The sequence below is a fragment of the Gallus gallus genome, unplaced genomic scaffold, assembly GCF_016699485.2.
Source record: "Gallus gallus isolate bGalGal1 unplaced genomic scaffold, bGalGal1.mat.broiler.GRCg7b scaffold_117, whole genome shotgun sequence".
NCBI classification, from domain to species: domain Eukaryota; kingdom Metazoa; phylum Chordata; class Aves; order Galliformes; family Phasianidae; genus Gallus; species Gallus gallus.
The window spans coordinates 1-27,403 of NW_024096069.1; the positions used below are offsets into that span (position 1 = coordinate 1).

Consider the following 27,403-nt stretch of genomic DNA (forward strand, 5'->3'; position numbering starts at 1 on the left):
CCCCATTGACCCCATAATGTCCCCATTGCCCCCACTGACCCCATAATGTCTCCACTGACCCCATTGATCCCATAGTGTCCGCACTCACCCCATTGATGTCCCCACTGACCCCATTGACCCCATAATGCCCCCATTGACCCCACTGACCCCATTGCCCCCATAATGTCCCCATTGACCCCATATTGTCCCCATTTGTCCCCACTGACCCCATAACCCCCACCGAACCCATTGACCCCATAATGTCCCCATTAACCCCACTGACCCCATAATGTCCCCAATGCCCCCATTGACCCCAATGCCCCCATTGACCCCAATATCTCCACTGATCCCTCTGACCCCATAAGGTCCTCATTGCCCCCATAATGCCCCCATTGATCTCATAATGTCCCCATTGCCCCATAACCCCCACCGACCCCATTGACCCCATAATGTCCCCATTGCCCCCACTGACCCCATAATGTCTCCACTGACCCCATTGATCCCATAGTGTCCGCACTCACCCCATTGATGTCCCCACTGACCCCATTGACCCCATAATGCCCCCATTGACCCCACTGACCCCATTGCCCCCATAATGTCCCCATTGCCCCCACTGACCCCATAACCCCCATTGACCCCAATGCCCCCATTGACCCCATAATGTCACCATTGACCCCATAATGCTTCCATTGACCCCACTGACCCCATTGCCCCCATAATGTCCCCAATGCCCCCATTGACCCCATTGCCCCCATTGACCCTATTAACCCCATTGCCCCCATTGACCCCATAATGTCCCCATTGCCCCCATTGACCCCATAATGTCCCCATTGACCCCATAATGCCCCCACTGACCCCATTGACCCCAATGCCCCCATTACCCCCACTGACCCTATAACCCCCACCAACCCCATAAGCCCCACCGACCCCAATGCCCCCATTGACCCCATTGACCCCATAACCCCCACCGACCCCATAAAGTCCCGACCCGTTATGGGGTCTGACCCCAAATGGCCTCCGACCCCACAGGGAATGGCGAAGAACGGCGGCGATGCGGAGATCGATGAGGGGCTGTACTCCAGGCAGCTGTGAGTATGGGGTTTTTATGGGGTTTTATGGGGTTTTTATGGGGTTTTTATGGGGTCTGGGGGATTGAGGGGGTTTTATGGGGTCTATGGGGTTTTATTTGGGGGTTTTATGAGGGTTTATGGGGTTTTTATGGGGGTTCTATGGGGTCTGTGGGGCTGTAGTCCAGGCAGCTGTGAGTATGGGGTTTTTATGGGGTTTTATGGGGTTTTATGGGGTTTTTATGGGGTTTGGGGAGTTTATGGGGGTTTATGGGGTCTATGGGGTTTCATTTGGGGGTTTATGGGGGTTTATGGGGGTTTCTATGGGCTCTGTGGGGTTCTATGGGGTCTGTGGGGCTGTACTCCAGGCAGCTGTGAGTATGGGGTTTTTATGGGGTTTTTATGGGGTTTTATGGGGTTTTTATGGGGTGTGGGGAGTTTATAGGGTTTTATGGGGTCTGTGGGGTTTTATTTGGGGGTTTATGGGGGTCTATGGGGGTTTCTATGGGCTCTGTGGGGTTCTACGGGGTCTGTGGGGCTGTACTGCAGGCAGCTGTGAGTATGGGGTTTTTATGGGGTTTTATGGGGTTTTTATGGGGTTTTTATGGGGTCTGGGGGATTGAGGGGGTTTTATGGGGTCTGTGGGGTTTTATTTGGGGGTTTTATGAGGGTTTATGGGGTTTTTATGGGGGTTTCTATGGGGTCTGTAGGGCTGTACTCCAGGCAGCTGTGAATATGGGGTTTTTATGGGGTTTTTATGGGGTTTTATGGGGCTTTTATGGGGTCTGGGGGATTTAGGGGATTTTATGGGGTCTGTGGGGTTTTAGTTGGGTGTGTATGGGGATCTATGGGGTTTTATTTGGGGGTTTATGGGGTTTTATAGGGGGTCTGTAGGGCTCTACTCCAGGCAGCTGTGAGTATGGGGTTTTTATGGGGTTTTATGGGGTTTTATGGGGTTTTTATGGGGTCTGGGGAGTTTATGGGGTTTTATGGGGTCTATGGGGTTTTATTTGGGGGTTTTATGGGGGTTTCTATGGGGTCTGTAGGGCTGTACTCCAGGCAGCTGTGAGTATGGGGTTTTTATGGGGTTTTATGGGGTTTTTATGGGGTCTGGGGAGTTTATGGGGTTTTATGGGGTCTATGGGGTTTTATTTGGGGCTCATTAAGGGCTAATTCCTACCCCCCAGACCATTTGATTACTGTTATTCTGTTAATCACTCACCGCCCCCCGCTTAATTAATGACCCCCCCCCCCCCTCGGCCCCAATCCCTCACTACCTGACGCCTCACTGTGGGCTCATTAACGCCTAATTAAGGGCCTAATTAAGTGCTAATGACCCCCACCCCCCATTCCTTCCCCCCAGACCATTTGATTACTGCTATTCTGTTAATCACTCACCTCCCCCCACCTAATAAATGACCCCCCCCAATCCCTGACTACCTAATGCCTCACTAAGGGCTCATTAACGCCTAATTAAGGGCCTAATTAATGATCCCCCCCCCCCCCTAATTCCTTCCTTTTGGACCATCTCATCACTGCCCTCCTCTTAATCAATTACTCCCCCCTCCTTAACCAATTACCCCCCCCCCTTAATAAATACCCCCCCCCCCAATCCCTGTCTACCTAACGCCTCACTGTGGGCTCATTAACGCCTAATTAAGGGCCTAATTAAGTGCTAATGACCCCCTCCCCCAATGCCTTCCCCCCAGACCATTTCATCACTGCCCTTCTCTTAATCAATTACTCCCCCCCTCCTTAACCAATTACCCCCCCCCCCTTAATAAATACTCCCCCCCCCCCAATCCCTGACTACCTAATGCCTCACTAAGGGCTAATTAAAGCCTAATTAAGGCCTAATTAAGTGCTAATGACGCCCTCTCCCAATGCCTTCCCCCCAGACCATTTCATCACTGCCCTCCTCTTAATCAATTACTCCCCCCTCCTTAACCAATTACCCCCCCCCCCCCCCCTTAATAAATACCCCCCCCCAATCCCTGACTACCTAATGCCTCACTAAGGGCTAATGAAAGCCTAATTAAGGGCCTAATTAAGTGCTAATGACCCCCCCCACCCCCCATTCCTTCCCCCCAGACCATTTGATTACTGCTGTTCTGTTAATCACTCACCTCCCCCCACCTAATAAATGACCCCCCCCCAATCCCTGACTACCTAACGACTCACTAAGGGCTCATTAACGCCTAATTAAGGGCCTAATTAAGTGCTAATGACCCCCCCCCTCTAATTCCTTCCTTTTGGACCATATCATCACTGTCCTCCTATTAATCAATCACCGCTCCCTGCCTAATAACTGACCCCCCCCCCCAATCCCTGTCTACCTAACGCCTCACTGTGGGCTAATTAAAGCCTAATTAAGGGCCTAATTAAGTGCTAATGACCCCCCCATCCCCCATTCCTTCCCCCCAGACCATTTGATTACTGCTATTCTGTTAATCACTCACCTCCCCCCACCTAATAAATGACCCCCCCCCAATCCCTGTCTACCTAACGCCTCACTGTGGGCTCATTAACACCTAATTAAGGGCCTAATTAATGATCCCCCCCTCCTCTAATTCCTTCCTCCTGGACCATCTCATCACTGCCCTCCTCTTAATCAATTACCCACCTCCTCCTTAATCAATTACTCCCCTCCCTTAATAACTGACCCCCCCCCCCCAATCCCTGACTACCTAACGCCTCACTATGGGCTCATTAACGCCTAATTAAGGGCCTAATTAAGTTCTAACAACCCCCCCCCCCTACTTCCTTCCCCCCAGACCATATAATCACTGCCCTCCTATTAATCAATTACCACCGCCTAATAACTGACCCCCTCCCCCACCCAATCCCTGACTACCTAACGCCTCACTGTGGGCTCATTAACGCCTAATTAAGGGCCTAATTAAGTGCTAATGACCCCCCCCAATGCCTTCCCCCCAGACCATTTCATCACTGCTCTCCTCTTAATCAATCACCGCCCCCAACCTAATTAATGAACCCCCCCCCAATCCCTGTCTACCTAACGACTCACTAAGGCCTCATTAAGGCCTCATTAAGGGCTCATTAAGAGCTAATTAAGGGCTAATGACCCACCCCCCCCTCTCTAACTCCTTCCCCCCAGAGCATATCACTGCCCTCCTCTTAATCAATCACCGCCCCCAACCTAATTAATGACCCCCCCCCCCAATCCCTGACTACCTAACGACTCACTAAGGGCTCATTAACGCCTAATTAAGGCCTAATTAAGTGCTAATGACCCCCTCCCCCAATGCCTTCCCCCCAGACCATTTCATCACTGCCCTCCTCTTAATCAATTACTCCCCCCCTCCTTAACCAATTACCCCCCCCCCCCCCTTAATAAATACCCCCCCCCCCAATCCCTGACTACCTAATGCCTCACTAAGGGCTAATTAAAGCCTAATTAAGGGCCTAATTAAGTGCTAATGACGCCCTTCCCCAATGCCTTCCCCCCAGACCATTTCATCACTGCCCTCCCGTTAATCAATTACCCCCCCCCCCACCTAATAACTGACCCCCCCCCCCCCCAATCCCTGTCTACCTAACGCCTCACTGTGGTCTCATTAACACCTAATTAAGGCCTAATTAAGGGCTAATGACCCCCCCTCTCTAACTCCTTCCCCCCAGACCATATCATCACTGCCCTCCTCTTAATCAATCACCGCCCCCAACCTAATTAATGACCCCCCCCCCCAATCCCTGTCTACCTAACGCCTCACTAAGGGCTCATTAACACCTAATTAAGGCCTAATTAAGGGCTAATGACCCCCCTCCTCTAATTCCTTCCTTTTGGACCATCTCATCACTGCCCTCCTGTTAATCAATTACCCCCCCCCTCCTTAACCAATTACCCCCCCCCCCAATCCCTGACTACCTAACGCCTCACTGTGGGCTCATTAACGCCTAATTAAGGGCCTAATTAAGTGCTAATGACCCCCTCCCCCAATGCCTTCCCCCCAGACCATTTCATCACTGCCCTCCTCTTAATCAATCACCGCCCCCAACCTAATTAATGACCCCCCCCCCCCAATCCCTGACTACCTAACGCCTCACTGTGGTCTCATTAACGCCTAATTAAGGGCCTAATTAAGTGCTAATGACCCCCCCCCAGGTACGTGCTGGGCCACGAGGCCATGAAGCGGATGCAGACGTCCAACGTTTTGGTGTCGGGGCTGCGGGGGTTGGGGGTGGAGGTGGCCAAAAACCTCGTCCTGGGGGGGGTCAAATCCGTCACCCTCCACGACCCCCACCCGGCAGCCTGGCCCGACCTGTCCTCGCAGGTGGGTGCTTAATTATTAGTCATTAATTAGTCATTAATGGCTTATTAGGGGTCTTTATGGGGCCATTTGGGGGGGATTTATGGGGTCTGGGGGGGATTTATGGGGTTGGGGGGGGGATTTATGGGGTCAAATCCGTCCCCCTCCACGACCCCCCCCACCCAGCCGCCTGGCCCGACCTGTCCTCGCAGGTGGGTGCTTAATTATTAGTCATTAATTAGTCATTAATGGGCTATTGGGGGTCATTATGGGGCCATTTGGGGGGGATTTATGGGGTCTGGGGGGGATTTATGGGGTTGGGGGGGGGATTTATGGGGTCAAATCCGTCCCCCTCCACGACCCCCCCCCACCCGGCAGCCTGGCCCGACCTGTCCTCGCAGGTGGGTGCTTAATTATTAGTCATTAATTAGTCATTAATGGGCTATTGGGGGTCATTATGGGGCCATTTGGGGGGGATTTATGGGGTCTGGGGGGGATTTATGGGGTTGGGGGGGGGATTTATGGGGTCAAATCCGTCCCCCTCCACGACCCCCCCCACCCGGCAGCCTGGCCCGACCTGTCCTCGCAGGTGGGTGCTTAATTATTAGTCATTTATTAGCTATTAATGGCTTATTAGGGGTCATTAGGGGGTGTTATTTGGTCGTTATGGGGTCATTTGGGGGGGTCTGGGGGGGATTTATGGGGTCAAATCCGTCCCCCTCCACGACCCCCCCCACCCGGCAGCCTGGCCCGACCTGTCCTCGCAGGTGGGTGCTTAATTATTAGTCATTAATTAGCTATTAATGGGCTATTGGGGGTTATTATGGGGCCATTTGGGGGGGATTTATGGGGTCTGGGGGGGATTTATGGGGTTGGGGGGGGATTTATGGGGTCAAATCCGTCCCCCTCCACGACCCCCCCCACCCGGCAGCCTGGCCCGACCTGTCCTCGCAGGTGGGTGCTTAATTATTAGTCATTTATTAGCTATTAATGGGCTATTGGGGGTCATTATGGGGCCATTTGGGGGGGGATTTATGGGGTTGGGGGGGGGATTTATGGGGTCAAATCCGTCACCCTCCATGACCCCCCCCACCCGGCGGCCCGGCCCGACCTGTCCTCGCAGGTGGGTACTTAATTATTAGTCATTTATTAGCTATTAATGGGCTATTGGGGGGCATTATGGGGCCATTTGGGGGGGATTTATGGGGTTGGGGGGGGGTCTGGGGGGGATTTATGGGGTCAAATCCGTCCCTCTCCACGACCCCCCCCACCCGGCGGCCTGGCCCGACCTGTCCTCGCAGGTGGGTGCTTAATTATTAGTCATTTATTAGCTATTAATGGGCTATTGGGGGTCATTATGGGGCCATTTGGGGGGGGATTTATGGGGTTGGGGGGGGGATTTATGGGGTCAAATCCGTCACCCTCCACGACCCCCCCCACCCGGCGGCCTGGCCCGACCTGTCCTCGCAGGTGGGTGCTTAATTATTAGTCATTAATTAGCCATTAATGAGTTATTGGGGGGAGTTTTGGGGGGGATTTATGGGTTTTGGGGGGGATTTATGGGGTTGGGGGGGGGATTTATGGGGTTAAATCCGTCCCCCTCCATGACCCCCCCCACCCGGCGGCCCGGCCCGACCTGTCCTCGCAGGTGGGTGCTTAATTATTAGTCATTAATTAGCTATTAATGGGCTATTGGGGGGGCATTAGGGGGTGTTATTTGGTCGTTATGGGGCCATTTGGGGGGGGTCTGGGGGGGATTTATGGGGTCAAATCCGTCCCCCTCCACGACCCCCACCCGGCAGCCTGGCCCGACCTGTCCTCGCAGGTGGGTGCTTAATTATTAGTCATTAATTAGCTATTAATGGGCTATTGGGGGTCATTATGGGGCCATTTGAGGGGGATTTATGCGGTTGGGGGGAGTCTGGGGGGGATTTATGGGGTCAAATCCGTCCCCTCCACGACCCCCCAAACCCGGCCGCCTGGCCCGACCTGTCCTCGCAGGTGGGTACTTAATTATTAGTCATTAATTAGTCATTAATGGCTTATTAGGGGTTTTTATGGGGCCATTTGGGGAGGATTTATGGGGTTGGGGGGGGGTCTGGGGGGGATTTATGGGGTCAAATCTGTCCCCCTCCACGACCCCCCCCACCCGGCGGCCTGGCCCGACCTGTCCTCGCAGGTGGGTACTTAATTATTAGCCATTAATTAGTCATTAATGGGCTATTGGGGGTCATTATGGGGCCATTTGGGGGGGATTTATGGGGTCTGGGGGGGATTTATGGGGTTGGGGGGGGGATTTATGGGGTCAAATCCGTCACCCTCCACGACCCCCACCCGGCCGCCTGGCCCGACCTGTCCTCACAGGTGGGTGCTTAATTATTAGTCACTAATTAGGTATTAATGGGCTATTGGGGGTCATTATGGGGCGTTATGGGGCCATTTGGGGGGGATTTATGGGGTTGGGGGGTGGTCTGGGGGGGGATTTATGGGGTCAAATCCGTCCCCCTCCACGACCCCCCCCACCCGGCAGCCTGACCCGACCTGTCCTCGCAGGTGGGTGCTTAATTATTAGTCATTAATTAGCCATTAATGAGTTATTGGGGGGAGTTTTGGGCCATTATGGGGCCATTTGGGGGGGATTTATGGGGTTGGGGGGGGATTTATGGGGTCAAATCCGTCCCCCTATACGACCCCCCCCACCCGGCGGCCTGGCCTGACCTGTCCTCGCAGGTGGGTACTTAATTATTAGTCATTAATTAGTCATTAATGGGCTATTGGGGGTCATTATGGGGCCATTTGGGGGGGATTTATGGGGTCTGGGGGGGATTTATGGGGTTGGGGGGGGGATTTATGGGGTCAAATCCGTCCCCCTCCACGACCCCCCCCACCCGGCAGCCTGGCCCGACCTGTCCTCGCGGGTGGGTACTTAATTATTAGTCATTTATTAGCTATTAATGGCTTATTAGGGGTCATTAGGGGGTGTTATTTGGTCGTTATGGGGCCATTTGGGGGGGGTCTGGGGGGGATTTATGGGGTCAAATCTGTCCCCCTCCACAACCCCCCCCACCCGGCAGCCAGGCCCGACCTGTCCTCGCAGGTGGGTGCTTAATTATTAGTCATTAATTAGCTATTAATGGGCTATTAGGGGTCCTTATGGTGCATTATGGGGCCATTTGAGGGGGATTTATGGGGTCTGGGGGGGATTTATGGGGTTGGGGGGGATTTATGGGGTCAAATCCGTCCCCCTCCACGACCCCCCCCACCCGGCGGCCTGGCCCGACCTGTCCTCGCAGGTGGGTACTTAATTATTAGTCATTTATTAGCTATTAATGGCTTATTAGGGGTCATTAGGGGGTGTTATTTGGTCGTTATGGGGTCATTTGGGGGGGTCTGGGGGGGATTTATGGGGTCAAATCCGTCCCCCTCCACGACCCCCCCCACCCGGCAGCCTGGCCCGACCTGTCCTCGCAGGTGGGTGCTTAATTATTAGTCATTAATTAGCTATTAATGGGCTATTGGGGGTCATTATGGGGCCATTTGGGGGGGGATTTATGGGGTTGGGGGGGGGATTTATGGGGTCAAATCCGTCCCCCTCCACGACCCCCCCCACCCAGCCGCCTGGCCTGACCTGTCCTCGCAGGTGGGTGCTTAATTATTAGTCATTAATTAGTCATTAATGGCTTATTAGGGGTCTTTATGGGGCCATTTGGGGGGGATTTATGGGGTTGGGGGGGGATTTATGGGGTCAAATCCGTCCCCCTCCACGACCCCCCCCACCCGGCAGCCTGGCCCGACCTCTCCTCGCAGGTGGGTGCTTAATTATTAGTCATTAATTAGCTATTAATGGAGGATTAATAGGTCATTAGGAGACTTGGGGGTGTTATAGGGCCATTTGGGGGGGTTTGGGGGGGATTTATGGGGTCAAATCCGTCCCCCTCCACGACCCCCCCCACCCGGCAGCCTGGCCCGACCTGTCCTTGCAGGAGGGTGCTTAATTATTAGTCATTAATTAGTCATTAATGAGTTATTGGGGGTCCTTATGGTGCATTATGGGGTCATTTGAGGGGGATTTATGGGGTCTGGGGGGGATTTATGGGGTCAAATCCGTCCCCCTCCACGACCCCCCCCACCCGGCGGCCTGGCCCGACCTGTCCTCTCAGGTGGGTGCTTAATTATTAGTCATTAATTAGCTATTAATTTAGGATTAATAGGTCATTAGGGGACTTGGGGGTGTTATAGGGCCATTTGGGGGGGTCTGGGGGGGATTTATGGGGTTGGGGGGGGGATTTATGGGGTCAAATCCGTCCCCCTATACGACCCCCCCCACCCGGCGGCCCGGCCCGACCTGTCCTCGCAGGTGGGTACTTAATTAATTAGTCATTAATGAGGTATTAATTAGTGTTTAATTGCGGCATAATGTGTCATTGGGGGCTGTTTGGAGGGGGTCTGGGGGGATTTTGGGTCCCTTTTGTGGGGGTTTGGGTCGATTTTATGGGATTTTTGGGTCCCTTTTGTGCATTTTTGGGTCGATTTTATGGGATTTTGGATCATTTTATGGGGTTTTTGGGTCCCTTTTGTGGGGTTTTGGTCCATTTTGTGGGGTTTTTGGGTCCATCCTATGGGGTTTTGGGTCCCTTTAATGCATTTTTGGGTCCCCTTTGTGGGGTTTTTGGGTCCATCCTATGGGATTTTGGGTCCCTTTTGTGGGGTTTTTGGGTCCCTTTTGTGGGGTTTTTGGGGCCTTTTTGTGGGGTTTTGGTTCATTTTATGGGGTTTTGGGTTCCTTTTGTGGGGCTTTTGGGTCCATCCTATGGGGTTTTGGGTCCCTTTAATGCATTTTTGGGTCCCCTTTGTGGGGTTTTTGGGGTCCATCCTATGGGATTTTGGGTCCCTTTAATGCATTTTTGGGTCCCCTTTGTGGGGTTTTTGGGTCCCCTTTGTGGGGTTTTTGGGGTCCATCCTATGGGATTTTGGGTCCCTTTTGTGGGATTTTGGTTCATTTTATGATGTTTTGGGTCCCTTTAATGCCTTTTTGGGTCCCTTTTGTGGGGTTTTGGGTCCCTTTTGTGGGGTTTTTGGGTCCCTTTAATGCCTTTTTGGGTCCATCCTGTGGGGTTTTGGGTCCATCCTATGGGATTTTGGGTCCCTTTTGTGGGGTTTTTGGGTTCATCCTATGGGATTTTGGGTCCCTTTAATGCCTTTTTGGGTCCCTTTTGTGGGGTTTTTGGGTCCATCCTATGGGATTTTGGGTCCCTTTAATGCGGTTTTGGGTCCTTTTTGTGGGGTTTTGGGTCCCTTTTGTGGGATTTTGGGTCCATCCTATGGGATTTTTGGGTCCCTTTTGTGCATTTTTGGGTCCCTTTTGTGGGGTTTTGGTTCATTTTATGGGGTTTTTGGGTCCATCCTATGGGGTTTGGGGTCCCTTTTGTGGGGTTTGGGGTCCCTTTTGTGGGGTTTGGGGTCCCTTTTGTGGGGTTTTTGGGTCCCCTTAATGCCTTTTTGGGTCCATTTTGTGGGGTTTTGGGTCCATTTTATGCGGTTTTGGGTCCCTTTTGTGGGATTTCGGCTCCCTCCTATGGGATTTTTGGGTCCCTTTTGTGGGGTTTCGGTTCATTTTATGGGGTTTTTGGGTCCCTTTTATGGGGGTTTGGGTCAATTTTATGGGATTTTTGGGTCCCTTTTGTGCATTTTTGGGTCGATTTTATGGGATTTTGGATCATTTTATGGGGTTTTTGGGTCCCTTTTGTGGGGTTTTGGTCCATTTTGTGGGGTTTTTGGGTCCATCCTATGGGGTTTTGGGTTCCTTTAATGCCTTTTTGGGTCCTTTTCGTGGGGTTTTGAGTCCATCCTATGGGATTTTGGGTCCCTTTAAGGCATTTTTGGGTCCCTTTTGTGGGGTTTTTGGGTCCATCCTATGGGATTTTGGGTTCCTTTTGTGGGGTTTTTGGGTTCATCCTATGGGATTTTGGGTCCCTTTAATGCCTTTTTGGGTTCCTTTTGTGGGGCTTTTGGGTCCATCCTATGGGGTTTTGGGTCCCTTTAATGCATTTTTGGGTCCCCTTTGTGGGGTTTTTGGGGTCCATCCTATGGGATTTTGGGTCCCTTTAATGCATTTTTGGGTCCCCTTTGTGGGGTTTTTGGGTCCCCTTTGTGGGGTTTTTGGGTCCATCCTATGGGATTTTGGGTCCCTTTTGTGGGGTTTTTGGGGCCTTTTTGTGGGGTTTTGGTTCATTTTATGGGGTTTTGGGTTCCTTTTGTGGGGTTTTTGGGGTCCATCCTATGGGATTTTGGGTCCCTTTTGTGGGGTTTTGGGTCCCTTTTGTGGGGTTTTTGGGTCCCTTTAATGCCTTTTTGGGTCCATCCTGTGGGGTTTTGGGTCCATCCTATGGGGTTTTGGGTCCCTTTTGTGGGGTTTTCGGTCCATCCTATGGGATTTTGGGTCCCTTTAATGCCTTTTTGGGTCCCTTTTGTGGGGTTTTGGGTTCCATCCTATGAGGTTTTGGGTCCCATTAATGCACTTTTGGGTCCCTTTTGTGGGGTTTTGGGTCCCTTTTGTGGGATTTTGGGTCCATCCTATGGGATTTTGGGTCCCTTTTGTGGGATTTTGGTTCATTTTATGGTGTTTTGGGTCCCTTTAATGCCTTTTTGGGTCCCTTTAATGCCTTTTTGGGTCCCTTTTGTGGGGTTTTTGGTCCATCCTATGGGATTTTGGGTCCATCCTATGGGATTTTGGGTCATCTTATGGGGTTTTGGGTCCCTTTTGTGGGGTTTTGGGTCCCTTTAAGGCGTATTTGAGTCCATCCTATGGGATTTTGGGTCCCTTTTGTGGGATTTTGGGTCCCTTTTGTGGGATTTTGGGTCCCTTTAATGTATCTTTGGGTCCATCCTGTGGGGTTTTGGGTCCCTTTTGTGGGGTTTTTGGTCCATCCTATGGGATTTTGGGTCCCTTTAATGCCTTTTTGGGTCCCTTTTGTGGGGTTTTGGGTTCCATCCTATGAAGTTTTGGGTCCCATTAATGCACTTTTGGGTCCCTTTTGTGGGGTTTTGGGTCCATCCTATGGGATTTTGGGTCATTTTATGGGGTTTTGGGTCCCTTTTGTGGGGTTTTGGGTCCCTTTAAGGCGTATTTGAGTCCATCCTATGGGATTTTGGGTCACATTTAGTGCATTTTTGGGTCCCTTTTGTGGGGATTTTGGGTCCCTTTTGTGGGGATTTTGGGTCCCTTTAATGCCTTTTTGGGTCCATCCTGTGGGGTTTTGGGTCCATCCTGTGGGGTTTTGGGTCCCTTTTGTGGGATTTTTGTTCATTTTATGGTGTTTTGGGTCCCTTTAATGCCTTTTTGGGTCCCTTTAATGCCTTTTTGGGTCCCTTTTGTGGGGTTTTGGGTCCATCCTATGGGATTTTGGGTCCATCCTATGGGATTTTGGGTCATTTTATGGGGTTTTGGGTCCCTTTTGTGGGGTTTTGGGTCCCTTTTGTGGGGTTTTGGGTCCCTTTAAGGCGTATTTGAGTCCATCCTATGGGATTTTGGGTCCCTTTTGTGGGATTTTGGGTCCCTTTTGTGGGATTTTGGGTTCATCCTGTGGGGTTTTGGGTCCATCCTGTGGGGTTTTTGGGTCCATCCTGTGGGGTTTTTGGGTCCCTTTAATGCCTTTTTGGGTCCCTTTTGTGGGATTTTCAGGTCCCTTTAATGCCTTTTTGCGTCCCTTTAATGCCTTTTTGGGTCCCTTTGGGTCCCTTTAATGCCTTTTTGGGTCCCTTTTGTGGGGTTTTGGGTCCCTTTTGTGGGGTTTTGGGTCATTTTATGGGGTTTTGGTTCCCTTTTGTGGCGTTTTGGCTCCCATTTACGCGATTTTACCTCAATTTCTGTGACTTTACCCCCATTTTACACCATTTCATCCCCTTCCCCCCCCCCCCCCCCAAACCCAAATCCGCCCCTTTGGGCCTCATTTGCCCCAAATCTGCTGTTTTTGGCCCCAGTTTTACCTGCGGGAGGACGATGTGGGGCGCAATAGGGCCGAGGCGACGCTGCCCCGATTGGCGGAGCTCAACGCCTACGTGGGGGTCAGCAGCAGCCGGGAGCCGCTCAGCGAGGAGATGCTGCAGCCCTTCCAGGTGACGCGACCCATAGCTGCCCCATAGCGACCCATAGGGAACCATAGGGAATCCATTGGGACTCATAGAGACCCATAGGGAAACCATAGAGACTCATAGAGACCCCATAGCCGCTCAGCGAGGAGATGCTGCAGCCCTTCCAGGTGACGTGACCCATAGCTGCCCCATAGCGACCCATAGGGAACCATAGGGAATCCATTGGGACTCATAGAGACCCATAGGGAAACCATAGGGAACCATAGAGACCCATAGGGAACCATAGAGACACACTCAGACCCATAGGGTCCCCATAGGAACACGCTCAGACCCATAGAGACCCATAGAGACCCCATAGGGACACATTCAGACCCATAGAGACCCATAGAGAGCCATTGCTGCCCCATAGGAACACATAGAGACCCATAGGGAACCCATAGAGACACACTCAGACCCATAGAGACCCATAGGGACCCCATAGGGACCCCCTCAGCCCCATAGCTGCCCAGCAGCAGCCGGGAGCCGCTCAGCGAGGAGATGCTGCAGCCCTTCCAGGTGACGCGACCCATAGCTGCCCCATAGCGACCCATAGGGAACCATAGGGAATCCATTGGGACTCATAGAGACCCATAGGGAAACCATAGGGAACCATAGAGACCCATAGGGAACCATAGGGAACCCATAGGGAACCATAGAGACACGCTCAGATCCATAGGGCCCCCATAGGGACACCCTCAGACCCATAGGAACACCCTCAGACCCATAGGGACACCCTCAGACCCATAGGGACCCATAGAGAGCCATTGCTGCCCCATAGAGACCCCAGAGGGACACACTCAGACCCATAGGGACCCATAGAGAGCCATTGCTGCCCCATAGAGACCCCATAGGGACACACTCAGACCCCATAGGTTACCATAGAGACCCCTAGAGACACACTCAGACCCATAGAAACCCATAGAGACCCCATAGGGACACACTCAGACCCCATAGGGACACACTCAGACCCCATAGGGCCCCCATAGGAACACATTCAGATCCATAGAGACTCATAGGGACCCATAGGGACCCCCTCGGACCCATAGCTGACCCCCTCAAACCCATAGGGACCCAGCAGCAGCCGGGAGCCGCTCAGCGAGGAGATGCTGCAGCCCTTCCAGGTGACGCGACCCATAGCTGCCCCATAGCGACCCATAGGGAACCATAGGGAATCCATTGGGACTCATAGAGACCCATAGGGAAACCATAGGGAACCATAGAGACCCATAGGGAACCATAAGGAACCCATAGGGAACCATAGAGACACGCTCAGATCCATAGGGCCCCCATAGGGACACCCTCAGACCCATAGGAACACCCTCAGACCCATAGGGACACCCTCAGACCCATAGGGACCCATAGAGAGCCATTGCTGCCCCATAGAGACCCCAGAGGGACACACTCAGACCCATAGGGACCCATAGAGAGCCATTGCTGCCCCATAGAGACCCCATAGGGACACACTCAGACCCCATAGGTTACCATAGAGACCCATAGAGACACACTCAGACCCATAGAAACCCATAGAGACCCCATAGGGACACACTCAGACCCATAGGGACACACTCAGACCCCATAGGGACACACTCAGACCCCATAGGGCCCCCATAGGAACACATTCAGATCCATAGAGACTCATAGGGACCCATAGGGACCCCCTCGGACCCATAGGGACCCCCTCGGACCCATAGCTGCCCAGCAGCAGCCGGGAGCCGCTCAGCGAGGAGATGCTGCAGCCCTTCCAGGTGACGCGACCCATAGCTGCCCCATAGCGACCCATAGGGAACCATAGGGAACCATAGAGACTCATAGGGAACCCATAGAGACCCATAGGGAACCCATATGGACACATTCAGACCCATAGGGAACCCATAGACACCCATAGGGAACCTATATGGACACATTCAGACCCATAGAGACCCATAGAGACACCATAGGGATACACTCAGACCCATAGAGACCCCATAGGGACGCACTCAGACCCATAGAGACCCCATAAGAACCCATTCAGACCCATAGGGACCCATAACTGTCCCATAGAGACCCCATAAGGACCCATTCAGACCCATAGGGAACCATAGAGACCCATAGGGACCCCATAGGGACACATTCAGACCCATAGGAACACACTCAGACCCATAGAGACCCCATAGGAACACACTCAGACCCATAGAGACCCATAGAGACCACATAGGAACACACTCAGACCCATAGAGACCCCATAGGGAACCCATATGGACACATTCAGACCCATAGAGAGCCATTGCTGCCCCATAGGGACACATTCAGACCCATAGAGACCCATAGGGACCCCATAGGTACCCCCTCAGCCCCATAGGGACCCCCTCAGCCCCATAGCTGCCCAGCAGCAGCCGGGAGCCGCTCAGCGAGGAGATGCTGCAGCCCTTCCAGGTGACGCGACCCATAGCTGCCCCATAGCGACCCATAGGGAACCATAGGGAACCCATAGGGACACATTCAGACCCATAGCTGCTCCATAGAGAAACATAGGGAACCCATAGGGAACCCATAGGGAACCATAGAGACACACTCAGACCCATAGGGTCCCCATAGGAACACGTTCAGACCCATGGAGACCCATAGGGACCCCATAGGGACACACTCAGACCCATAGAGACCCATAGAAATCAATTGTTGCCCCATAGGAACACATAGAGACCCATAGGGAACCCATAGAGACACACTCAGACCCATAGAGACCCATAGGGACCCATAGGGACGCACTCAGACCCATAGCTGACCCATAGAGACCCATAGGGACCCCATAGGGACACATTCAGACCCATAGGGACCCATAGGGACCCCCTCAGCCCCATAGGGACCCCCTCAGCCCCATAGCTGCCCAGCAGCAGCCGGGAGCCGCTCAGCGAGGAGATGCTGCAGCCCTTCCAGGTGACGCGACCCATAGCTGCCCCATAGCGACCCATAGGGAACCATAAAGAATCCATAGGGAACCATACAGACCCCATAGGGAAACCATAGAGACTCATAGAGACCCCATAGGGACACATTCAGACCCATAGGGAACCATAGGGAACCCATAGGGACACCCTCAGACCCACGGAGACCCATAGGCACACCCTCAGACCCATAGAGACCCCATAGGGACACCCTCAGACCCATAGAGACCCATAGAAAGCAATTGCTGCCCCATAGGAACACATAGAGACCCATAGGGAACAATAGAGACCCATAGGGACCTCATAGGGACACATTCAGACCCATAGGGACCCCATAGGGACCCATTCAGCCCCATAGCTGCCCCATAGAGACCCATAGGAACACACTCAGGCCCATAGACACCCCCTCAGCCCCATAGGGACCCCCTCAGCCCCATAGCTGCCCAGCAGCAGCCGGGAGCCGCTCAGCGAGGAGATGCTGCAGCCCTTCCAGGTGACGCGACCCATAGCTGCCCCATAGCGACCCATAGGGAACCCATAGGGAACCCATAGGGAACCCATAGGGAACCCATAGGGAACCCATAGGGAACCCATAGAGATGCATTCAGATCCATACCTGCCCCATAGAGAACCCATAGGGACACATTCAGACCCATAGGGACGCACTCAGACCCATAGAGAGCCATTGCTGTCCCATAGGGACCCATAGAGACCCATAGAGACCCCATAGGGATACACTCAGACCCATAGAGACCCATAGGGACACACTCAGAGCCAGAGAGACCCATAGAGAGCCATTGCTGCCCCATAGGGAACACATGGAGACCCATAGGGAACACATGGAGACCCACAGGGAACCCATGGAGACCCACTCAGACCCATAGCTGCCCCATAGCGACCCATAGGGAACCATAGGGAATCCATTGGGATTCGTAGAGACCCACAGGGAACCATAGGGAATCCATAGAGACTCATAGAGACCCCATAGGAACACATTCAGACCCATAGGGAACCATAGGGACCCCATAGGGACACACTCAGACCCATAGAAATCAATTGCTGCCCCATAGGAACACATAGAGACCCATAGGGAACCCATAGAGACACACTCAGACCCATAGAGACCCATAGGGACCCCATAGGGACACACTCAGACCCATAGCTGCCCCATAGAGACCCATAGGGACCCCATAGGGACACATTCAGACCCATAGGGACCCCATAGGGACCCCCTCAGCCCCATAGGGACCCCCTCAGCCCCATAGCTGCCCAGCAGCAGCCGGGAGCCGCTCAGCGAGGAGATGCTGCAGCCCTTCCAGGTGACGCGACCCATAGCTGCCCCATAGCGACCCATAGGGAACCATACGGAATCCATAGGGAGCCATACAGACCCATAGAGACCCATAGGGAACCATAGGGACACATTCAGACCCATAGAGACCCCATACGGACACATTCAGACCCATAGCTGCCCCATAGCGAGACATTCAGACCCATAGAGACCCCATAGGGACACATTCAGACCCATAGGAACACACTCAGACCCATAGAGACCCCATAGGAACACACTCGGACCCTTAGAGACACATTCAGACCCATAGAGACACATTCAGACCCATAGCTGCCCCATAGCAACCCCATAGAGACACATTCAAACCCATAGAGACCCATAGGAGACATTCAGACCCATAGGGACCCCATAGAGACACATTCAGACCCATAGGGACCCCATAGGGACCCCCTCAGCCCCATAGGGACCCCCTCAGCCCCATAGCTGCCCAGCAGCAGCCGGGAGCCGCTCAGCGAGGAGATGCTGCAGCCCTTCCAGGTGACGCGACCCATAGCTGCCCCATAGCGACCCATAGGGAACCATACGGAATCCATAGGGAGCCATACAGACCCATAGAGACCCATAGGGAAACCATAGAGACTCATAGAGACCCCATAGGGACGCATTCAGACCCATAGGGAACCATAAGGAACCCATAGGGACACATTCAGACCCATAGGAACACACTCAGACCCATAGCTGCCCCATAGCGACCCCATAGGAACCCCCTCAGACCCATAGCTGCCCCATAGAGCCCCTATGGCTGCCCTATAGCGACCCATAGCTGCCCCATAGCCCCCCTTATAGCTCCCCTATTCCAGACCTCATAGCCGCCCCATAGCATGCACTTCTAACCCCATTAACTAATCTACGTGGTTAATTAACATCATTAACGAGCTGCAGGGGGGGTGGGGGGGTGGGGGTTCGTTAAGGGCGGCGGTTAATGAGCGTCGTTAACGAACTGCAGGTGGTGGTTCTGACCAACTCCCCCCTGGAGGAGCAGCTGTGGGTCGGAGATTTCTGCCACCGCCGCGGGATCCCATTGGTGGTGGCCGACACCCGGGGGCTCTTCGGGTCCGTGGGACCCCCACAAAGGGGGCAGACCCCATAAATCCCCCATAAATCCCCCATAGGGCCCTCCTGACCCCATAAATCCCCCGTAGGACCTCCCTGACCCCATTACCCACCCCTGACCCCATAAATCCCCCATAGGGCTCCCCTGACCCCATAAATCCCCCATAGGACCTCCCTGACCCCATTACCCACCCCTGACCCCATAAATCCCCCATAGGGCCCCCTAACCCGATTACCCATCCCTGACCCCATAAATCCCTCATAAATCCCCCATAGGGCCCCCCAGACCCCATTACCCACCCGGGGGCTCTTCGGGTCCGTGGGACCCCCACAAAGGGGGCAGACCCCATAAATCCCCCATATACCCCCGCGTAGGGACCCCTGACCCCATAAATCCCCCATAGGGACCCCTGACCCCATAAATCCCCCATAGGACCCCAGAAATCCCCCAGAAATCCCCCATAAATCCCCCATAGGACTCCCTGACCCCATAAATCCCTCATAGAGCCTCCCTGACCCCATTATAAAACCCCGGACCCCATAAATCCCCCATAGGGATCCCTGACCCCATAAATCCCCCATAGGAACTCCTAGAGTCCATAAATCCCCCTTAGGACTCCCTGACCCCATAAATCCCCCATAGGGCCCCCCTGACCCCATTACCCATCCCTGACCCCATAAATCCCCCATAGGGTCCCCTGACCCCATAAATCCCCGATAAATCCCCCATAGGGACCCCTGACCCCATAAATCCCCCATAGGGACCCCTGACCCCATAAATCCCCACATAGGGATCCCTGACCCCATAAATCCCCCATAGGAACTCCTAGAGTCCATAAATCCCCCTTAGGACTCCCTGACCCCATAAATCCCCCATAGGGCCCCCCTGACCCCATTACCCATCCCTGACCCCATAAATCCCCCATAGGGTCCCCTGACCCCATAAATCCCCGATAAATCCCCCATAGGGACCCCTGACCCCATAAATCCCCACATAGGGATCCCTGACCCCATAAATCCCCCATAGGAACTCCTAGAGTCCATAAATCCCCCTTAGGACTCCCTGACCCCATAAATCCCCCATAGGGCCCCCCTGACCCCATTACCCATCCCTGACCCCATAAATCCCCCATAGGGTCCCCTGACCCCATAAATCCCCGATAAATCCCCCATAGGGTCCCCTGACCCCATAAATCCCCCATAGGAACTCCTAGAGTCCATAAGTCCCCCTTAGGGCCCCCTGACCCCATAAATCCCCCATAGGGCCCCCCTGACCCCATTACCCACCCGGGGGCTCTTCGGGTCCGTGGGACCCCCACAAAGGGGGCAGACCCCATAAATCCCCCATATACCCCCGCGTAGGGACCCCTGACCCCATAAATCCCCCATAGGGACCCCTGACCCCATAAATCCCCCATAGGACCCCAGAAATCCCCCAGAAATCCCCCAGAAATCCCCCATAGGACTCCCTGACCCCATAAATCCCCCATAGGGCCCCCCTGACCCCATTACCCATCCCTGACCCCATAAATCCCCCATAAATCCCCCATAGGACCTCCCTGACCCCATTACCCACCCCTGACCCCATAAATCCCCCATAGGGCCCTCCTGACCCCATAAATCCCCCATAGGGCCCTCCTGACCCCATAAATCCCCCATAGGGCCCTCCTGACCCCATAAATCCCCCATAGGGCCTCCTGACCCCATAAATCTTCCATAGGGCCTCCTGACCCCATAAATCTTCCATAGGGTCCCCTGACCCCATAAATCCCCCATAAATCCCCCATAGGACCTCCCTGACCCCATTACCCACCCCTGACCCCATAAATCCCCCATAGGGCCCCCTAACCCCATTACCCATCCCTGACCCCATAAATCCCTCATAAATCCCCCATAGGGCCCCCCTGACCCCATAAATCCCCCATAGGGCCCCCTGACCCCATAAATCCCCCATAAACCCCCGCGTAGGGACCCCTGACCCCATAAATCCCCCATAGGGCCCCCCTGACCCCATAAATCCCCCATAGGGCCCCCTGACCCCATAAATCCCCCATAAACCCCCGCGTAGGGACCCCTGACCCCATAAATCCCCCATAGGGCCCCCCTGACCCCATTACCCACCCGGGGGCTCTTCGGGTCCGTGGGACCCCCACAAAGGGGGCAGACCCCATAAATCCCCCATAAATCCCCCATAGGGCCCTCCTGACCCCATAAATCCCCCATAGGGCCCCCCTAACCCCATTATAAAACCCCTGACCCCATTATAAAACTTCTGACCCCATAAATCGCCCATAGGGCCCCCTGACCCCATAAATCCCCCATAGGGCCCCCTAACCCCATTACCCATCCCTGACCCCATAAATCCCCCATAAATCCCCCATAGGGCCCCCTGACCCCATTACCCACCCCTGACCCCATAAATCCCCTATAAATCCCCCATAGGGTCCCCTGACCCCACAAATCCCCGATAAATCCCCCATAGGGCCCCCTGACCCCATAAATCCCCCATAGGACCCCAGAAATCCCCCAGAAATCCCCCATAAATCCCCCATAAATCCCCCATAGGGATCCCTGACCCCATAAATCCCCCATAGGAACTCCTAGAGTCCATAAATCCTCCTTAGGACTCCCTGACCCCATAAATCCCCCATAGAGCCTCCCAACCCCATTACCCACCCCTGACCCCATAAATCCCCCATAGAGCCTCCCTGACCCCATTACCCACCCCTGACCCCATAAATCCCCCATAGGGTCCCCTGACCCCACAAATCCCCGATAAATCCCCGCATAGGGATCCCTGACCCCATAAATCCCCCCCAAATCCCCCATAGATCCCCCCCAGACCCCCCAAATCCCCCATAAACCCCCTCAGATCCCATTTCCTCCTCCATAGACCCCCCATATCCCCCATAGGTCCCCCAAATCCCCTATAGGCCCCCCCAAATCCCCCATAACCCCCCCCAGATCCCATTTCCCCCCCCATAGACCCCGCAAATCCCCCATAGGCCCCCCCATAGACCCCCAAATCCCCCTTAGGTCCCCCCCAGGCCTCCCAATCCCCTATAGGGCCCCCCCAAATCCCCCATAAACCCCCTCAGATCCCATTTCCTCCTCCATAGACCCCCCATATCCCCCATAGGTCCCCCAAATCCCCTATAGGCCCCCCCAAATCCCCCATAACCCCCCCCAGATCCCATTTCCCCCCCCATAGACCCCGCAAATCCCCCATAGGCCCCCCCATAGACCCCCAAATCCCCCTTAGGTCCCCCCCAGGCCTCCCAATCCCCTATAGGGCCCCCCCAAATCCCCCATAACCCTCTCCAGATCCCATTTCCCACCCCATAGACCCCCCAAATCCCCCATAGATCCCCCAAATCCCCTATAGGCCCCCCCAAATCCCCCATAACCCCCCCCATATCCCATTTCCCCCTCCACAGACCCCACAAATCCCCCATAGATCCCCTCCAGTCCCCCCAAATCCCCCATAAACCCCCCCAAATCCCCTATAGGACCCCACAGACCCCCCCAATCCCCCATAGGGTCCCCCAAATCCCCTAAAGAGCCCCCCATATCCCCCATAACCCACCCCAGACCCCATTTCCCCCTCCATAGACCCCCCATATCCCCCATAGATCCCCTCCAGTCCCCCCAAATCCCCCATAACCCCCCCCAGATCCTCTATAGGACCCCACAGAGCCCCTTAATCCCCCATAGGATCCCCCAAATCCCCTAAAGGGCCCCCCAAATCCCCCATAACCCCCCCCATATCCCATTTCCCCCTCCATAGACCCCGCAAATCCCCCATAGATCCCCTCCAGTCCCCCCAAATCCCCCATAACCCCCCCCAAATCCCCTATAGGACCCCACAGACCCCCCCAATCCCCCATAGGGTCTCCCAAATCCCCCATAGGCCCCCCCAAATCCCCCATAACCCCCCCCAGATCCCATTTCCCCCTCCATAGACCCCGCAAATCCCCCATAGATCCCCTCCAGTCCCCCCCAATCCCCCATAAACCCCCCCAAATCCCCTATAGGACCCCACAGACACCCCCAATCCCCCATAGGATCCCCCAAATCCCCTAAAGGGCCCCCCAAATCCCCCATAACGCACCCCAGATCCCATTTCCCCCCCCATAGACCCCCCCATATCCCCCATAGATCCCCTCCCGTCCCCCCAAATCCCCCATAAACCCCCCCAAATCCCCTATAGGACCCCACAGAGCCCCCAAATCCCCTATAGGGCCCCCCCATAACCCCATTCCCCCATATCCCCCACAGGCAGCTCTTCTGCGACTTCGGGGACGACCTGGGGGTGACCCCCCCAAAATCCCCCATAGACCCCCTCCATAGACCCCCAAATCCCCCATAGGTCCCTCCCAGACCCCCCAAATCCCCTATAGAGCCCCCCCAAATCCCCCATAACCGCCCCATTGACCCCCCAAATCCCCCATAACCCACCCTAGACCTCGTTTCCCCACCCATAGACCCCCCAAATCCCCCATAGATCCCCTCCAGTCCTCCCAAATCCCCCATAACCCCCCCCAAATCCCCTATAGGACCCCCCCAGACCCCGCAAATCCCCCATAGACCCCCCAAATCCCCCATAGGTCCCCCCCAGACCCCCCAAATCCCTTATAGGGCCCCCCAAATCCCCCATAACCCCCCCCAGATCCCATTTCCCCCTCCATAGACCCCACAAATCCCCCCCAAATCCCCCATAAACCCCCCCAAATCCCCTATAGGGCCCCCCAGTCCCCCGAAATCCCCCATAAACCCCCCCAAATCCCCCATAGGTCCCTCCCAGACCCCCCAAATCCCCTATAGGTCCCTCCCAGACCCCCCAAATCCCTTATAGGGCCCCCAAATCCCCTATAGATCCCCCCCATAACCCCATTTACCCCCCACCACAGGCAGCTCTTCTGCGACTTCGGGGACGACCTGGGGGTGACCCCCCCCAAAATCCCCCATAGACCCCCCATAGACCCCCCAAATCCCCCATAGGACCCCCCCAGACCCCCCAAATCCCTTATAGGGTCCCCCAAATCCCCTCCAGTCCCCCCAAATCCCCCATAACCCCCCCCAGATCCCCTATAGGACCCCCTCAGACCCCCCAAATCCCTTATAGTGTCCCCCAAATCCCCTCCAGTCCCCCCAAATCCCCCATAAACCCCCCCAAATCCCCTATAGGACCCCACAGAGCCCCCAAATCCCCTATAGGGCCCCCCCATAACCCCATTCCCCCATATCCCCCACAGGCAGCTCTTCTGCGACTTCGGGGACGACCTGGTGGTGACGGACCCCAACGGGGAGCAGCCCCTGAGCGCCATGGTCTCCATGATCACCAAGGTGACCCCGTATAGGATGGCATCCCGACCCCGCAGACCCCCTTATAGGGTTTTTTTCCCCCCCCTCCCCTCGTTTATAGGGTCTGACGGCCCCCCCCCTGTATTTTATAGGGTTGCCCCGGGGAGGTGACGTGCCTGGATGAAGCTCGGCACGGCTTTGAGAGCGGGGATTTCGTCACCTTCACCGAAGTGGAGGGGATGGAGGAACTCAACAGCTGCGGCCCCGTCGAGATCCGCGTCCTCGGTGCGGCCCTATAACTTTTTGGGGTCATTGGGGGGCCATTTGGGGTCATTTGGGGCCCTTTTGGGGTCATTTACAGCCCCTTTGGGATCATTGGGGGGCCTTTTGGGGTCATTTAGGGCCCTCTTGGGGACCTCTGGGGCCATTTTAGGGTCACCTGGATCCCTTATAGGGTCACCTTTAGGACCTGGATCCCTTATAGGGTCATTCGGGGCCCATTTGGGGTCATTCGGGGCCCATTTGGGGTCATTCGGGGCCCATTTGGGGTCACCGAAGTGGAGGGGATGGAGGAACTCAACAGCTGCGGCCCCGTCGTGATCCGCGTCCTCGGTGCGGCCCTATAACTTTTTGGGGTCATTGGGGGACCTTTTGGGGTCATTTGGGGGCCTTTTGAGGGGCATTTAGGGCCCCTTTTGGTCATTGGGGGGCCATTTGGGGTCATTTAGGCCCATATTAGGGTCATCTGGGGCCATTTTAGGGTCACCTGGGGCCCTTTTGGGATCACCTTTAGGACCAGGATCCCTTATAGGGTCACTTGGAGCCCTTATGAGGCCATTTGGGGCCCATTTGGGGTCAATTGAAGCCCATTTGGGGTCATTTGGGGCCCTTTTGGGGTCATTCGGGGTCCATTTGGGGTCACCGAAGTGGAGGGGATGGAGGAACTCAACAGCTGCGGCCCCGTCGAGATCCGCGTCCTCGGTGCGGCCCTATAACTTTTTGGGGTCATTTGGGGGGCCATTTGGGGTCATTTGGGGCCCTTTTGGGGTCATTTACAGCCCCTTTGGGATCATTGGGGGGTCTTTTGGGGTCATTTAGGGCCCTCTTGGGGACCTCTGGGGCCATATTAGGGTCACCTGGGGCCCTTTTGGGGTCACCTTTAGGACCAGGATCCCTTATAGGGTCACTTGGAGCCCTTTTGGGGTCATTCGGGGCCCTTTTGGGGTCATTCGGGGCCCTTTTGGGGTCACCGAAGTGGAGGGGATGGAGGAACTCAACAGCTGCGGCCCCGTCGAGATCCGCGTCCTCGGTGCGGCCCTATAACTTTTTGGGGTCATTTGGGGGGCCATTTGGGGTCATTTGGGGTCATTTGGGGCCCCTTTTGGTCACTGGGGGGTCTTTTGGGGTCATTTAGGCCCATATTAGGGTCATCTGGGGCCATTTTAGGGTCACCTGGGGCCCTTTTGGGATCACCTTTAGGACCAGGATCCCTTTTAGGGTCACCTGGAGCCCTTATGGGGCCATTTGGGACCCTTTTGGGGTCAATTGAAGCCCTTTTGGGGTCATTTGGGGCCCTTTTGGGGTCATTGGGGGTCCATTTGGGGTCACCGAAGTGGAGGGGATGGAGGAACTCAACAGCTGCGGCCCCGTCGAGATCCGCGTCCTCGGTGCGGCCCTATAACTTTTTGGGGTCATTGGGGGGCCATTTGGGGTCATTTGGGGCCCTTTTGGGGTCAATTACGGCCTCATTTTGGTCATTGGGAGGCCTTTTGGGGTCATTTAGGGCCCTCTTGGGGACCTCTGGGGCCATTTTAGGGTCACCTGGGGCCCTTTTGGGGTCACCTTTAGGACCAGGATCCCTTTTGGGGTCATTCGGGGCCCTTTTGGGGTCATTCGGGGCCCTTTTGGGGTCATTTGGGGCCCTTTTGGGGTTATTCGGGGCCCTTTTGGGGTCACCGAAGTGGAGGGGATGGAGGAACTCAACAGCTGTGGCCCCGTCGAGATCCGCGTCCTCGGTGCGGCCCTATAACTTTTTGGGGTCATTGGGGGGCCATTTGGGGTCATTTGGGGCCCTTTTGGGGTCAATTACGGCCTCATTTTGGTCATTGGGAGGCCTTTTGGGGTCATTTAGGGCCCTCTTGTGGACCTCTGGGGCCATTTTAGGGTCACCTGGGGCCCTTTTGGGGTCACCTTTAGGACCAGGATCCCTTATAGGGTCACTTGGAGCCCTTATGGGGTCATTCGGGGCCCATTTGGGGTCATTCGGGGCCCTTTTGGGGTCATTTGGGGTCCATTTGGGGTCACCGAAGTGGAGGGGATGGAGGAACTCAACAGCTGCGGCCCCGTCGAGATCCGCGTCCTCGGTGCGGCCCTATAACTTTTTGGGGTCATTGGGGGGCCCTTTCGGGGTCATTTAGGGCCCCTTTGGGGTCATTGGGGGGCCATTTGGGGTCATTTGGGGCCCTTCTGGGGACGACTTTGGCCCCTTTTGGGGGCCTTTAGGGACATCTTGGGGACCTCTGGAGCCCTTTTGGGGTCACCTTTAGGACCAGGATCCCTTTTGGGGTCATTCGGGGCCCTTTTGGGGTCATTCGGGGCCCATTTGGGGTCATTGGGGGGCATTTTGCGGTCATTTACAGCCCCTTTGGGGTCATTGGAGGGTCTTTAGGGGTCATTTAGGGCCTTCGTGGGGACCTCTGGGGCCCTTTTGGGGTCACCTTTAGGACCAGGATCCCTTATAGGGTCACTTGAAGCCCTTATGGGGTCATTCGGGGCCCTTTTGGGGTCATTCGGGGCCCATTTGGGGTAATTTGGGGTCATTCGGGGTCCATTTGGGGTCACCGAAGTGGAGGGGATGGAGGAACTCAACAGCTGCGGCCCCGTCGAGATCCGCGTCCTCGGTGCGGCCCTATAACTTTTTGGGGTCATTGGGGGGCCCTTTCGGGGTCATTTAGGGCCCCTTTGGGGTCATTGGGGGGCCATTTGGGGTCATTTGGGGCCCTTCTGGGGACGACTTCGGCCCCTTTTGGGGGCCTTTAGGGCCATCTTGGGGACCTCTGGGGCCCTTTTGGGGTCACCTTTAGGACCAGGATCCCTTATAGGGTCACTTGGAGCCCTTATGGGGCCATTTGGGACCCTTTTGGGGTCAATTGAAGCCCATTTGGGGTCATTCGGGGCCCTTTTGGGGTCACCGAAGTGGAGGGGATGGAGGAACTCAACAGCTGCGGCCCCGTTGAGATCCGCGTCCTCGGTGCGGCCCTATAACTTTTTGGGGTCATTGGGGGGCCATTTGGGGTCATTTGGGGCCCTTTTGGGGTCATTTACAGC

The 27,403-nt window shown here is 55.0% G+C and overlaps 1 protein-coding gene across 1 annotated transcript in view; it reads left to right on the top strand.

Annotated features, from left to right (window-relative positions):
- Positions 1-942: 942 nt before the first annotated feature.
- Positions 943-27,403, top strand: part of LOC107051050 (ubiquitin-like modifier-activating enzyme 1) — a gene marked incomplete at its 3' end in the record, with an annotated part of 34,122 nt that continues 7,661 nt past the window's right edge. Inside the window, exons 1-6 of the mRNA XM_040657317.1 lie at positions 943-1,067; positions 5,173-5,341; positions 13,298-13,432; positions 18,666-18,772; positions 24,028-24,118; positions 24,229-24,361. Of these exons, the coding sequence (XP_040513251.1) occupies positions 973-1,067; positions 5,173-5,341; positions 13,298-13,432; positions 18,666-18,772; positions 24,028-24,118; positions 24,229-24,361 (730 nt within the window). The remainder of the gene's footprint in view (positions 1,068-5,172; positions 5,342-13,297; positions 13,433-18,665; positions 18,773-24,027; positions 24,119-24,228; positions 24,362-27,403) is intronic.